Source organism: Dasypus novemcinctus, chromosome 25, assembly GCF_030445035.2.
Source record: "Dasypus novemcinctus isolate mDasNov1 chromosome 25, mDasNov1.1.hap2, whole genome shotgun sequence".
Taxonomy (NCBI): domain Eukaryota; kingdom Metazoa; phylum Chordata; class Mammalia; order Cingulata; family Dasypodidae; genus Dasypus; species Dasypus novemcinctus.
In genome coordinates, this window is record NC_080697.1 from 60,131,798 (window position 1) to 60,147,052 (window position 15,255).

General features: G+C 56.5%; 1 protein-coding gene across 1 annotated transcript in view; it reads left to right on the forward strand.

The window, feature by feature from the left end:
• The window catches only part of XKR6 (XK related 6), a 307,438-nt gene that overhangs the window by 261,383 nt on the left and 30,800 nt on the right, over positions 1-15,255 (forward strand). The window contains exon 2 of the mRNA XM_071211859.1: positions 14,602-14,798. Within this exon, the coding sequence (XP_071067960.1) occupies positions 14,602-14,798 (197 nt within the window). The remainder of the gene's footprint in view (positions 1-14,601; positions 14,799-15,255) is intronic.

Here is a 15,255-nt window from a genome sequence, read left to right on the forward strand (position 1 = left end):
TCCCGCTGGCGCCTTGGTGAGGGGCTCGCTGGCGCCCACAGGCCCTGCCGGGTGGTCTCACTGGCCACGCGTGGCCCTCGGCGCCTCCACGTCCAGGAGGGGCCGCCGGGTTTGTCCCGTGCCGTGGGCAGGGCGGGGACGTGCTGGGGGCCAGGCCAGGCCGGCTGCCCACTGGCCGCCGGTCAGCTCAGCGCACAGCGGCCACGCAGGGGGAGGGTTCGCGGTCCCCGGGCTGTGCGCGGGCCAGACCCCGGCCTCATCACGGGTTGGGGACGGGTGAGCAGGAGCTCGCAGCGCGCACCTGGCAGCCCTTGGCGCGGCGACTGACCCGTGGCTGCCGTGGCCGTTGTAGCTGTCTTGGCAGTTGTGACCATCGTGGCCGTCCTCATGCGTCCCCCGCTCCCACCCCGTGTCTCCACATTCGGGCTCGTTGAGCCCTTAACAGCTGAGGTTTGTGCTGGGCGGGGGCCTGGGGCAAGGGCGTGAGGTGGGAAGGGCTGGGTGCTGTCCAGGCAGTCGGGGCGGCGCAGGGGGCGGAGCAGCAGGGAGTGCCCCGTTTCTGCAGGCAGGACGCTGTGTCCCTGCTGCGGGAGCCCCCTCCCCAGCAGTCGCCATGGCAGCCTGTCCTGAGCGCCCCCCGCCTCGACCCCCCTTGCCCTGGCGCCTTCCGCACTGGGGATGGGGAAGGAGGAGCCTGCTTGGCTTAAACGAGCAGGGGTGGGGGGAAGGGAGGGGGCGTGTGAGGAGGGCATCTAGGAGCCCGACGGCCTGGTGCTGGAGGGCCCAGGGGCCCCGGGCCCCGGCCAGTTAGCGACGGGCGCTCTGCTTAGCAAACCAGGGGCGGGCGCCGCCGGCTCAGGTCGCGGCCGCCGTGCCCCGTAGGTGCTGGCTTAGCGGCTACCGCTGCCCACCAGGACCCTCTCCTTGGAGGGGCTGGCGTGTGGGGGCCAGGCAGGAAGGTCTTGGGGGGCCAGGAGAGAGGCCGTGTTGTGCGGCCCCCAGGAGCTGCCCGTCAGGAGGGGACGTGGGTGGCCTCTGCAGGCCTCGGCTTCCAGCCTCCAGCCTCTTTCCACGCGCCTTGTTCTGCCTTTTTTGGATGACAGGTGACACAGCGTCTGCCACGGTCCCACCCCTGCCTGGCGTGTTTCTAGCGGCCTCCTGGGGTCGCGCCCCCCCTTGACGTATGTGCTAGTTAACAGGGTGGCTGCTGTCATCCTCTGCGCAGCCGCCGAGAGCTGGCACCCCGCCTGCTGGAGGAGGGACAGAGCTGAGAGACGGGGAGCTGGCCGGGCCCAGCCCGCCTGGACCAAGCCTGCCCTTACTGCCCCGTGAGCTCACCCCTTGTCGAGGTCCCCGCCCCACCCTTCCTTCTCCCCCGTCCTCCCCTCCCGCCCGGGGCCAGGCACACTGCTGGGCCGCTGGACCCAACGTGGCCCTGCCCTCCAAGCACTCCCTGGTGGGGCGCACGCTGACGTCTCACCCCAGCCAAGAGGGCGGCTCAGCCCTGGGTGCGTGTCCCAGCGCCCAGAACCTGCGTGGTTCCACACGCCCGTCAGGCGCTTCGAGGGTGCGGCCGGGCTGGCGCTGCTCGGCCAGGAGGGGGAGTGGGGAGGGACGCCCACCTGGGGAGGTGGGGACATGCCCTGCCCCGGCCTCTGCACCCGGAGGGCGTGGCCACCCCTGCACCCTTGACCGCTCCCCAGGGAGAAGCCGGGGCTCCACTTGTCCTCCCGGCCCCGGCCCTGGGCCCTGGGGACGTCGTCTTAAAGAGCTCCGACGTCCTCAGGGTGCGAAGGGGCCCTCGGGAGCGCCAGGCAGTGTGTTCCGCCCCCGGGTGAAGGACGGGCGGGTTGTGGCTAGCCGGGGGCGATTATGAACAGAGCTGCTGAGACATCTGTGTGTAGGTTTTCACATAAACATACGTGTTTTTTTTTCCCTCTCTATTGTTTTTTTTAAATGTTACATTCAAAACATATGAGGTCCCCATATACCCCCACCCCCCTCGCCCCACTCCACCCTCATCAACAACCTCCTATCATCATGGGACAGTCATTGCATTTGGTGCATACATTTGCTGCCCCACATGGCTAGGTGGTTTACATTGTAGCTTACAGTCTCCCCCAGTCCACCCAGTGGGCCATGGCAGGACATACAATGTCCAGCATCTGTCCCTGCAGCACCACCCAGGACAATTCCAAGTCCTGAAAACACCCCCACATCACATCTCTTCTTCCCTCTCCCTACCCTCAGCAGCTACCGTGGCCACTTTCTCCACATCAATGCTATAATTTCTTCCATTACTAACCACAGTAGTTACATATTAGAATATCAGTAAGTCCATTCTCATCCATACTCAATTCCTCCATCCTGTGGACCCTGGGATGGTTATGTCCAGGAAGATTACTAGGAGTGGGATTGCTGGATCATGCAGTAAGCACTGTGTGTTTAAATTTGTAAGGGATTGTCACACTGTTTTTCAGAGCGGCTGCACAATTTTGCATCTGCGCCAGCAGTATGGGAGTCTTCCACATGCTCTCCATTCTCTCCAGCACTTGATATTGTGTTTAAGTTTTAGCCGTTGAAATAGGTGTGAAGCGGTATCTCTGGGTTTTGTTTTGTTTTGTTTTTGTCAGTTGTGATTTTAATCCATGTCTCTCTAATAATGCCTAATAATACTGAACTTTTTTTCGTGGCTTATTTGCCATCATACATATTTTTTTGGTGAAGTGTCTCTTCCAACTTTTGCCCATTTTAAAAATTGGCTTCTTGTTGGTTTTCTTACTGATAAATTTTGAGAGTTCTTTATATATTCTGGATACAAGTTCTTTGTTGGGTATGTGATTTGCAAATCTTTTTTTCTCAGTCTGTAGTTTGTCTTTTCATTCTTAACAATGTCATTCACAGAGCAAGTTTTTAATTTTGATAAAGTCCAATTTGTATTTTTATAAATTGTTATGGCTGTTGCTTTTTCTAAGTAAAAATTTTTCCTGTTTCCTTCTAAAAGTTTTAAAGTTTCACATTTAGATATATGACCCATTTTAAGTCAATTTTAGTATATGAATGACTAACTGTTCCTACATCAGTTGTTGAAAAGCTATATTTTCCTCACTGAATTATCTTTGCAACTTTGCCAAAAATAAACTGGCCATTTTTGTGAGGGTCTGTTTCTGACTTGTCTACCTGTTCCATTGATGTGTGTCTCTCTCTTCACCCACACCACACTTGCAAGTTACTGTAGCTTTTTAGTAAGTCCTAAAATTGGATATTGTATCTTCTTCAAATTTATTCTTCTTTTTCAAAATGGGTTTTGGCTCTTCTAGTTCCTTTGCCTTTCCACAGAAATTTTAGAACCTGCTTCTTTATAGTAACCAAAATATCCTGCTGGGAATTTTATTGGAATTGCATTGTATCTACAGGTAAATTTGGAAAGAATTGACATCTTAGCTATGTTGAATCTTCCAATCCAAAACACCATCTGTCTCTCTCTTCTTTCAGATCATCTTTGATTTCTTCTGTTGGCATTCATAGTTTCAGAATATAAATCCTGCATGTTTTATATCTAAATATTTCAATTTCTGGAGGTATTATAGATGGTATATTTTAGAATTTTCATTTGTTAATTGTTAATTGCCAGTCCATAGAAATACAATTGATTTTTATATGGTGATCTTGTATCCTCTGACCTTACTACTGTTACTAATTTGTTCTAGGAGCTTTTTAGTAGATGCCTTGGAATATTCCTTATAGACAATCATTTCATTTACAAATAGGGAACTGTTTATTTCTTCCTTTCCAATCTATATATCTTTTAGTTATTTTTCTTGCCTTATTGCACTGGCTAGTAATTACAGTACAATGTTGAATAGGAATGGTAAGAGTGGACATCTTTGCCTTCTTGCTGATTGTAGGGGGAAAGCTTTCAGTCTTTCACCATTAAGTGTAATGTTTGCTATGGATTTTTGTGGATACTGTTCATCCACATCAGTTTAAAGAAGTTCCCTTCTATTTCTAGTTTGCTGGGAGGTTTTTTCCGTTGTCTTTCTTTTTTTCCTGTTTCTTTTCTCATTGCTTGATGCTAGCTCTTTGCTTTCTGTAGGAGGCACTAGGAACTGAACCTGGGACCTCCCGTGTAGGAGGCAGGCACTCAACTGCTTGAGCCACATCTGCTCCCCTAACATTTTTTAAAAATTTATTGAAATATATCACTCATACATAAACATACATAAATAATAAGTGTATAATAGTTGTGAACTTACAAACCAAACATATATGACATCGAACAAACATATATAACATCTCACCCTACCACCAATAACTTGCATTGTTTTTAAACCCTTTTAACTAATGATTAAAGAGCATTGTCAAAATATTATTACTAAACAAAGTATTTTCCCCCTAACCAATCCTATTATTATTTTTATATCATTTATATATGAACATACATAAACAATTAAGTGTATAGTAAAAGTTGTGAACTTACAAAGCAAACATGCATAACATCATGCAGGGGTCCCATACATCAACCCTCCAGCAACACCTTGCATTGTTATGAGACATTTGTTACAAATCATGAAAGAATATTGTCAAAATCTTACTACTAATCATAGTCCTTATCTTACATTTGGTGTGTTTTCCCCCAACCCACCCTATTATTATTTTTTAAATATATATATTTTTTATGACAGAAGTTATAAACTCATAAAACAATCATGCACATGTGCAGAAATTCCAAATAACACCCCTCCATCAACACACCACAATGTGGTGTGTCATTTGCTACAGATAATATTGTTGCCATGTCCATAGTGTAGATTTGGCTCACATTTTCCATACTACCTCAGTATCAATAGAGTACATCTTTCGCATAGATGCAAGAATATTATATTATTACTACTAACCACAGTACATAGGTCACTCCAGCTGTATTTTTCCCTTGCTTCTCCACATTCCCAGCACCCTGCAGTAGTGACATACATTTGCTCTAGCTAACAAAGGATACTCTTGGATCTGTACCATCAACCACAATTCTCATCCACTTCTTGGTTTACTGTGCTATCCAGTTCCTCAATTATTCTCAAGCATTCTGTCAATTGGCATTTACATACCTAGACTACCATTTGCAGTCACATCCCCATTTATAAACTAGCTGTTACTTACTGTATGTTACCATCCACTCTATACATTTCCACACTTTTACAGTAAAGCTAATTAAAACTTCTACATATATTAAACATCAGTAGTCCACTCAGTCCTTCTCTTACCTCCTTTAAGAATCCACCACCTACCATCAGGTCTTGAAGATATTTTCCAATAATTTCTTCTAGAAGCATTATGGTTATTGCTTGTATTTTCAGTTTTTTGATCCATTTTGATAAGGTGTGAGATAGGGGTCCTCTTTCCTTCTATCAACTATGGATGTCCAATTCTTTCAGCACCACTTGTTGAATGGACTGTTCTGCCCAAGCTGTGTGGGTTTGACAGGCTAGTCAAAAATCACGTGACCATACCTGTGAGGGTCTGTTTCTGAACCATAAATTTGGTTCCATTGGTCTATTGTGTCTGTCTTTAGGCCAGTACCATGCTGTTTTTACCACTATAGGTAGGTATTATGACTTAAAGTCTGGAGATGAGGGTTCACTTTTACTTTTTATGATATTTCTGGCTATTCAGGACTCCTTACCTTTCCAAATAAATTTAATGATCGTGTTTTTTATTTTTTCTTTAATGCTGATGGAACTTTTTATCAGGATTGCATTAAATCTGTACATCAATTTGAGTAGAATTGACATCTTAATGATATTTAGTCTTCCAATGCAATCCATGAGCATGGAATGTTCTTCAAGTTATTTAGGGCTTTTTTGATTTGTTTTAACACTGAGTTGCAGTTTTCTTAACACAAGTGCTTTACATCATTGGTTAATTTGAGTTTTATCTGTCACATATTATTTTCACCACTCTTTTGACACTTTTAGTTACTTTTATTGACCTAATCTTCATTTCTATACTCTCTTCCAGGCCCCTCTCTCCTATCTTTTCTTTTCAGGCTCTAGCACACCCTATAGTATTTGCTGAAAATTTGGTCTCTTGCTTAGAAATTCTCTCAACTTCTGTTTATCTGTGAATACTCTAATTTCCTCATCATTTTTGAAAGACAGTCTTTCTGGATATAAGATTCTTGGCTGGAAGTTTTTCTCTGGTAGTATCTTATATATACCAGACCATTGTCTTCTTGCCTCCATGGTTTTTAGTGAGAAATCAGCACTTAATCTTATTGGGTATCCCTTATATGTTATGCATTGCTTTTCTCTTACTGCTCTCAGAATTCTCTCTTTGTCTTTGGCCTTTGATATGCTGATGAGTATGTGTCTTAGAGTTGGTCTATTTGGATTTCTTCAAGTGGGAGTATGTTGTGCTTCTTGGACTGGGATATTTATGCCTTTCAATAGGGTTTGGAAATTTTCTACCATTATTTCTTCAAATATTCCTTCTGCCCCTTTTCCCTTCTCTTCTCCTTCTGGGACACCCATGACATGTATGTTTGCATGACTTTTGCTGTCATTTAGTTCCCTGAGACCTTGTTCAAATTTTTCCATTCTTTTCTTCATCCCTTCTTTTGTATGTTCACTTTCAGAGGCCATTTCTTCGAGCTTGCCAATCCTTTCTTCTGCATCCTCAAATCTGCTATATGATTCTAATGTTTTTTAATTTCATTGATTGCACCTTTCATTCCCATAAGATCTGCTATTTTTCTATGTATGCTTTCAAATTCTTCTTTGTGCTCATCCAATGTCTTCTTAATATCCTTATCTCTTTAACCATCTCATTGAGTTTATTAAGGAGATTTGCTTGAACATCTATAATTAGTTGTCTCAACTCCTTTATGTCATCTGGAGGCTTATCTAGTTCCTTTAACTGGGCATAGCTTCCTGTTTCTTGGTGTGGGTTATAATTTTTTGTTTGTGTCTTCACATCTGGCTTACTAGAGTATTTTTTCTGGGTGCAGTTTTTCTCTTTAGTTTAGGGCTTCCTATCCTTTCTCCCTTGCTGGTTGTGCAGTAGGAGCCAAGCATGTAGTTGGTGCTGTAAGTTGTGGAGGCTCAAGCCATCCTCATTGCACTAGGGACCAATGAATCTTCTTCCAACTTTCTTCTTTGCCAGGGGTAGGGACAGAGTCACAGCTGTATGGAATAATCCAAGGGCAGGCCTAGACTGTAGTTGCCCAGAGAGACTGATGAAGCTTCACATCCCTTTCTGCCCTGCCTGGGGCAGAGATGGAGCTGCAGGTGTGGGCAGCAATCTATGCAGTGTGGGTCCAAGATGACCACAGTTGCCCTGGTAGACTTCTGATTATTCAGTCAGTGTCAGCCAAAGTTACCTGCAATTACCTATATAGGCTGATGCAGGGCTCCTCAGCCTCCTCCCTGCCAGAGGCGGGGCTGAAGCCTAGGCTAGGGCTGCCGGCTGATCTGCATGAAAGAAACTGGTTCCTGCTGACACTGAGAGTTTCAGTCAGCCCGGCTTCCCCTCAGGCTGGGGGCAGAGTCTGAATGGCAGCCACAGGCCTCTTTCTAACTTGGCTGGTTCTCACCCCAGCTGTTCCCATGGTTATCTCTTAGCCAGCCAAGTCTCCCAATCAGTAGCTGAAATCGGCAGCCAACCGTCTCCTCCTCCCCCGTTTCTGGGAAATGGAGCTTCCAATTCCCATCACAGAACAGCTCCTGGCGTGGCTCGTGCTGCCAGAGTAGGACAATACTGGCCTCCATGGCTTGGCTGGTAATTTCCCAGAGAGGCTGGCGCAGGTCTCTGCAGCTTCCTCCCTGTCGGAGGAGACACTGGGTCTTAGGCTAGAGCTGCAATTTGACCCGGATGGAAAGAAGCCAGTCCCCACCAGCACTGGGATTCTCAGTCCACCCCACTTCCCCTCGTGCAGGCGCAGAGTAAAGATGGAGGCTCCCGGCCTCTTTCTGACGTGGACAGGCTCAAACTTGAACTGTTCTCAGGATTATACAGTAGCCTGCTGAATTTCCTCATCAGTAGCTGAAGTTGGTGCCCGACCGTCTCTTCCTCCCCTGTGTTTGGGAAGTGGAGCTTCCAATTCTAGCCCCAGAACAGCTCCTGAGGCGGCTTGTGCCTCCAGTGGAGGATGGCCCCGGCCTCTGGGGTGTGGAGCCTCTACTTACGAGTCTTGTCTGCAGATGGGCAGTCTCCTCCTGCCACTCCTTCAAGGACGTTGCAGGATGCTCTTCTGGCCTCCTGGAGCCCCCAAACAGTGCTTCAGGAGCTCCAGAGAGCTCTGGGTGCTTGCTAACTGCCCTGTAGCAGGAGCTGACTCTAAGAGCTCCTTACTCCACTGCCATCTTGCTGGCTCTCCCTCCCCTGAGAATTTTTATCATGAATGTAAATATAATTCTGTCAAATGATTTTTCCTCATTAATTGACCTGTTTATGTGGTTTTTCTTGTTAATATTGTGGACTACACTGATTGATTTCCAAATAATGAACCAGCCTTCCATTCTCAAGACAAACTCCATTTGGCTATGGCATATCATTCTTTCTAAATATTACTGAATTTTATTTCCTATTATTTTGTTGAGGACTTTTGCATCTGTGTTCATGAAGGATATTAGCCTACAGTTTTCTTTTCTTGTACTCTCTTTGGTTTTGGTATCAGAGTAATGTTGCCCTCACAAAACGAGTGTAAAGGAGTGCATAGACCAGTGCTACTTCTACTATAAATGGTAGACTTTATTTTTCTTAAGGAGGAACTCTTAAGTTTCAGGCTGCACAAAACCTGGATTCAGCCCCATTTGGGTTTGTCTCCACAACTAGAGTTTTCAAAATGCAGCCCTGAGAGTGTCTGGGCTCAGATAGAGGCAACTGTCCAGCCTCCTGCCCGTTGCAGAAATCACGTCCTTCCCCCTCAGCCAGCGTCAGCAGGGGGTGACGGAGTTTGGGGAAGGACTTTGGGTAAGTCACTCAGCTTTTCTGACCTCAGATGAGCCAACAGCAGAAAGGAGATGACACAAGGTGTCTCCCTCCAAGTATGGAGGAGTGAAGAGGGCCAGAGGGTCCTCCGGAAGGCAGCTAGGGGGCTTTAGACGACGCCTTACGCAGGAAAGGGAGAGGTGAAACGGGAGGGGGACGAGCAGCTCGGACCGCAGGGAAGGCAGGAAGAGAGCAGCTGGCAGCAGTGACAGCTGCAGACCGCAGGGAAGGCAGGAAGAGAGCAGCTGGCGGCAGTGACAGCTGCCGTCCGCAGAGCCACTGGCCTCCTGCGTGTTCTCCTGGGAGCGCCAGCCCCTGGGAGCATGCCTGCATGCACACATTCCTGCAGTGTTTGGGATTCTTCTGGGCCAGGCATCTGCTAGGTGAGGAAACCAAGGCGCGGGGGGCTTAGTGGACAGCCCAGGGCAGTCCTGGAGTAGACCCGGACACCCTGTGTTAGTTAGGGGGGCACGCTGGGGACAGGTCAGAGGCCAGGAGGCAGACGGTCTGCCCCGGCTGGGGGTCGGCGTCAGGAGCCACCTGCCAGGTGGGCAGTCCTGCGCAGCCACCGCTCAGCTGGGTGAACAGGGCGGTTTCTTAGCGTCCCAGGGCTGCCATCTGCCTCTGTAGAACGAAGCTCGGGGGAGAGGGGCTGCCTCACGGGTCTGGGGAGATGACGCGTGCTACCTGCCCAGAGCTCGGCAGCGCCCGCACCCCGAGTGCCAGGAGGCGCAGGTGTCAGCCTCGGGGAAGGTGCAGGCTGCTCTGCGCTCCCTGACGCCCTGACCTCGCGATGGGGGGAGCTCTGCAGCCGGGAGCCCACCCTCCAGCCGCCTGTGTTCAGGGTCCAGCTGAGGTGCAAGGTTCTCCAGGGGTCCGGCCAGGGCTCAGGTCGCTGCAGGGCTCTCGGGGTTCCGGCCGGGGTGCAGGGCCTTCCGGGGTCCGGCTGGGGCACAGAGTTCTCCGGGGGTCCGGCTGGGGCACAGTCCGCTGCGGGGCTCTCGGGAGTCCGGCCGGGGCGCAGGCTGCTGCGTGGCTCTCGGGGTTCCGGCCGGGGTGCAGGGCTCTCGGGGGTCCGGCTGGGGCGCAGGCTGCTGCGGGGCTCTCAGAGGTCCGGCCGGGGTGCAGGGCTCTCGGGGGTCCAGCCGGGGCGCAGGCTACTGTGGGGCTCTCGGGGGTCCGGCCGGGGTGCAGGCTGCTGTGGGGCTCTCAGGGTTCCAGCTGGGGTGCAGGGCTCTTGGGGGTCCAGCCGGGGCGCAGAGCTCTCGGGGGTCCGGCTGGGGCGCAGGCTGCTGCGGGGCTCTCGGGGGTCCGGCCGGGGTGCAGAGCTCTCGGGGGTCCGGCTGGGGCGCAGGCTGCTGCGGGGCTCTCGGGGGTCCGGCTGGGGTGCAGGCTGCTGCGGGGCTCTTGGGGGCCCGGCCGGGGCGCAGGGCTCTCAGGGGTCCGGCCGGGGCACAGGGATCTCCGGGCCCAGCTGCTCCTGGCCGCAGGCCGCCGCCAGCTTTCAACCCGCAACAGCAGACAACCGCAGCGTGCGAGCAGCTGCTGGGGAGGGACTGCGGCGTCTCTGCACCGCCTTCCTGCGGGAGAAGAGGCTTCTAGAAGCGGCAGGCTTCGGGATCAGCGGGGCGGGGGCGCGGCGCCCACCCACGTCTCCCTGCTGGCGGCCCAGCTGGGTCAGCCACCCGGACGTCCTGGGGGCGGGGAGGCAGGTGGAGGAGTGAGGTCACCAGTGCGGGGGTCCCCTGCGCCCCCTGTGCCCCAGCCCCGCCCGCCTCACTGAGGGCCGGGCGACCCTCGCGGCCGCAGGCGCAGCTGCGTCCTGGGCCTGCACTGCTGGGGGTGCAGGGGCCTCGGAGGTCAAGAAACCTGCGTGGAGACGGAGGCAGGCAGGGTCAGAGGTCACAGAGACCCGCGTGGAGGCGGAGGCAGGGGGGTCAGAGGTCAAGGAGACCTGCGTGGAGGCGGAGGCAGGGGGTCAGAGGTCATGGACACCTGCGTGGCCATGGAGGTGGGCGGGGGTCAGAGGTCACCCAGACCCGTGGGGACATGGAGGCGGGCGGGGGCAGGGCTGGCCAGGGCTGGAGGGGAGCAGAGCACTCCCCACTCTGCTGTTCCGTCCTGGGCAGGAAGAAGCAGCCGCAGCCCTGGGTCTGGGTGCTGGGGGGTCCTGGCGCAGGGGCGTGGGGGGGTGGGGAGAGCCGGGGGTCTGCAGGAGCGCGCGCTGCTTTCGAGGGCCGAGCACGCCCGTCCCCAGCCCGCCGTCCACTAGTGGGCTGCCCCGCGGCACAGGCCAGGACGCCTCGTTGTGCGCTGGGACCCCGGGGCTTTAGGGCGACCCAGGAGGGTGCAGGGGTGGAGGGAGCGGGTACCAGGCGCTCTCCGGGGGGCGGGCGCTGGGAGGCCTGAACGGGAGCACGTCGGGGGTCCCAGAGGGGACGCCGCTTCAGTCCTGCTGAGGGGGCCGTGGCAGCTGGTGCCCCGAGCCTGGAGGTGAGGATTTGATTTCTGATGGACCCTGGTGCCCCCGTGTGCAGCGGCTCGGCGGGGGGGGGGGGGCCCGGGGCTGGGGGCTGCCCCCCGTTTCCTCCCATTCCCCAGGGATGCCCTCACGGGGTCTCAGGCTTTCTCTCCTGGAGCAGCCTACTCTGGACTCTGTGCCTTCCCTGGCCGTGGCTGTGGCAAGAAGGGGGGCTCGGGGGCAGTCGGGAGAGGGGACCGGGGGAGACCTCCTCTGGCCAGGGTGGGGCAGGCCTCGGTGGACCCAAGGGCCCAAACTGCCTGGGCCTGGGCCGCGGATGGCCAGCCGGCTCCGCCCTGCAGTCATTCCTCCCGTGCCTGGGCCGCCCTGGTTGTGCAGGACAGGCAGAGCCTGTGGTCAGAGTGTACCCCTGAGAGAGGAAAGTCCTGCTGTGACTCTGTGGCCCAGGGCATTGTGGGTCCCCTCAGCAGGGGGAGCTGAGTGTTGAAGCGCAAGGACGCCGTCTGACTTTGGAGACCGCAGCACCGAGGGCCTGAACACTGGCGGCCCTGGACGCGGTGGGGCCGCTGGACTCACGGCCTTGCCTGGCCCTCAGCCGCCAGTGTCCCTGTCACCTGCTGCAGGGGTCTCCACGCTCCTGCCTGACGCCGCCTCTGCCCTTGACTCAGGGCTGGCTCCCCGCCCACCCCCATCCCCGCTACGCCCCCGTCCAGCCCTCCCTCTCCCTGCCCAGCTTCATGTCCTGCCCCCTCCCATCGGGCCCTCCTTAGGCCCCGAGCCGTGGCCCAACTTCCCTCTCCGTGTCTTTCCGTCTTCTCCTCTCGCTCTCAGGGATGGAAAGGGGTTCCTGGCACTTTACAGTTTGGAGGAAGCAATTGGGGGGAAACCACCGCCCTGCCCTTGGTTTTGGGCCTGGAGAAAGTGACGGCCTGTTGGCCAAGCCACAGCTGGTATGTGGAACAGAGCCAGAGAATTAGGTGCTTGGGCCGTGCCTCAGTTTCCCCACATGTTAGACAGTGATCCCAGACCTACCTCCCTGCCTGTGCCGGGATGCTGTGAGAGGGCACATGTTGCCTGGGCCTGCGGGGCGCTCCCTCTGCCGTGCCCGCCTTGTCCCGTGCCGGTGCCTCTGCACCGCCCCCTGCGCGCCACCCTGTCCAGGACGTGAGCCTGGGGAGAGCGGGGCATCTTCCTACAGGGACTCAGCCCCTGGGCCCCGCCCCGGCTCTTATAATCTAGGACATCAGCGTCTGCCCCCAAAGGGGTCGGCGCACCTGGGGGTGGGTGGGGTGCTGCCCTGCACCCGCCTTGGGGCCCTGGGGCACTGGTGTATCAGCGGGCCTAGCAGAGGCTTGGCGCTCCGGGGTCGCTAGCACTGCTCTGGAATTCGACGGGGCATCGCTTTACGACGTAAATCCTCTCACCGAGTTCTGTCTCTTGTGCCGTCGCCTCTGCACAGGGCACCCCGTAGTGCCCAGAGCTCAAGGCCACAGTTCTCCCAGCCTCCCGTGGGAAAATGCCCCGTCCAGGCCGTGCGTGTAACGGGAGCGGGGCCGGCCCAGGGCGTCCGTGGTGGTGCCGTCCTCAGGACCCCTCGGCCCCGGGAGCGGGCGTCCCCCTCCTCGCTGGCCTGTCCCGCGTCCCTTCGCTCCTCGGACATGCATTCACGGGGGGCCGCCCGTGGGAGCTGCGCGGGGCCTGGGTGGGGCAGGAAGGGGCCCAGCTCCCACCCCGGCTGGGCGACACGCGGCCCAGGAGGGCAGCCGAGGGCGGTGGGTCCCAGGAGCCCAGCGCGGGGGCCGGGTTTGATCTGAAGGTCATGGAGAGCCACGGGGGCCGCCGGAGGGGAGATGCTGACCGCGTCTGTGGCCTTCCAAAGATGGCGCTTTGGGGGTGGCGGTGGGGGCTCCCACCCTGCTCCGTGGAGAGGTGACGGCAGGGCCGGCATGGAGGTGGACGCGGGATGGATGGCCTGGGCTCGAGGGGCCGGAGGGCAGGTGGCCGAGGCGGGGTGGCGCGCGCTCTGTCCGGGCGTCCGGCAGACCCTGACGCGCTGCGAGGACACTCCTTTCGGGCCTGCGATGCGGCCCGTGGCCCGCGTTCTCCACCCAGAAAAAGCGGGGCCTTTCGAGCTGCGCTCTTGGCCGGGCCCTGCCAGCGCCTGCCCCTCGAGTCCAGCAGGAGCCCCGACCACACTGAGGGGGCCCCCCATCGTCCTTCTTGAACCGGGGATTTGACGGGCTCGGAGGCTTGGGACGCTCCGGGGAACGGGGGCCGGGCTGTCCCCGTGGACCTGGGACACGTGCCCACCTCGTCCCCCTGCCGCCCTCCGCGACGGTCCCATTCCTGACCCACCTTAAGGGGCAGCCGAACCCAGGGCCGCCCCATTAGCAGACGGCGGGATTCGAACCCAGGCCTGCTCGGCCGGGGACCCCTGCTGTCCCCACCGGTTTCCTTAGCCTGTTCCTCCCCTGATGGAGGCTGGGGACGGCGCGCGGGGCCTCGGGTCGGCTCCCCGTTGTCCCACCCCCCCAGCGCGCCCTGGGGAGCTGGCAACGCCGCGGAGGGGGCAGGCGGCCCCCAGCTGGGCCGCCCGGGCCGGGGCACAGCCGCCCCCACTCCTTCCCCGGCCCACCCGCGCCCACGAGCTTCGCGGCCCGGGGTTCGGAGCACCCCGGCACCTGGCCCTGGGGGACTGACTTCCCAGCGGAGGAGGGGGCTGGAGCGGCCGGCGCGTCCTTCGCGGACCCTGCCCCCCATGTTCTCCCCCACGCTCTCTGTGTCCCCCCCACTCCCTATGCCCCCATCCACACTCTCTGTCCCCCCCCACTCTGTCTCCCCCCCTCTGTGTTCTGTCCTCCCCATGCTCTCTGTGTTCCCCCCACATGCTCTGTGCCCCCCACTCCCTGTGACCCCACCCACACTCCCTGTGTCCCCCACGCTCCGTGCCCCCCACACCCTCTGTGCCCCCCACACCCTCTGTGCCCCCCATGTTCTGTGCCCCCCCACGCTCTGTGACCCCAACAGTCCCTGTGCCCCCGTGCTCTGCACCTCCCTAAGTTCTGTGCCCCCCCACGCTCCGTGCCCCCCACGCTCCGTGCCCCCCACCCACGCTCTCTGTCCTGTGCCCGCAGGTACCTCCGCACCATGTACCTGGGGATTCAGAGCCAGCGGCGGAAGGAACACCAGCGGCGCTTCTACTGGGCCATGATGTACGAGTACGCAGACGTCAACATGCTGCGCCTCCTCGAGACGTTCCTGGAGAGCGCCCCCCAACTGGTGCTACAGCTCTGCGTCATGATCCAGAAGAACAGCGCCGAGACCCTGCCCTGTGAGTGCGCGCCCCGCACGCGGCCGCCGCCGCCCTGGACCCCGTGCCCCAAGGGCCGTCCCGGTGCACCCCCTGAAGGCTGCTTCGCCACCCGCTCCGTGCGCCCCCGAGCCCCAAGGGGCCGTTCCTGCCAAGGCCGCTGTGCCGCCCGCCGCCCCCTCCCCCACGGCCCCTGCTTCTGCCTGCTCACGAGTGAAGCGGGGCCAGCTGGGCCCCCCCGCCAGGGGCTGGCCCCTCTGGGAAGGGCCCTGTGGGTGCCCTCCAGGCCCCTGGCACAGCTGTGGGCAGCGTGGAGTCGGCCTGGATCCCGGGTCCCCCGCAGTGTGAGCACTCTCAGCTGGGCCCCTGTTCCCCACCAAGCGTAACGGGAAGCCTCCTTGGTGAGCAGGCTGGAGTACCTCTGCAGAAGTAAAACGGGGTGCAGGAGGCCAGAGCCAAACCCACCCCTGGCCCCTGC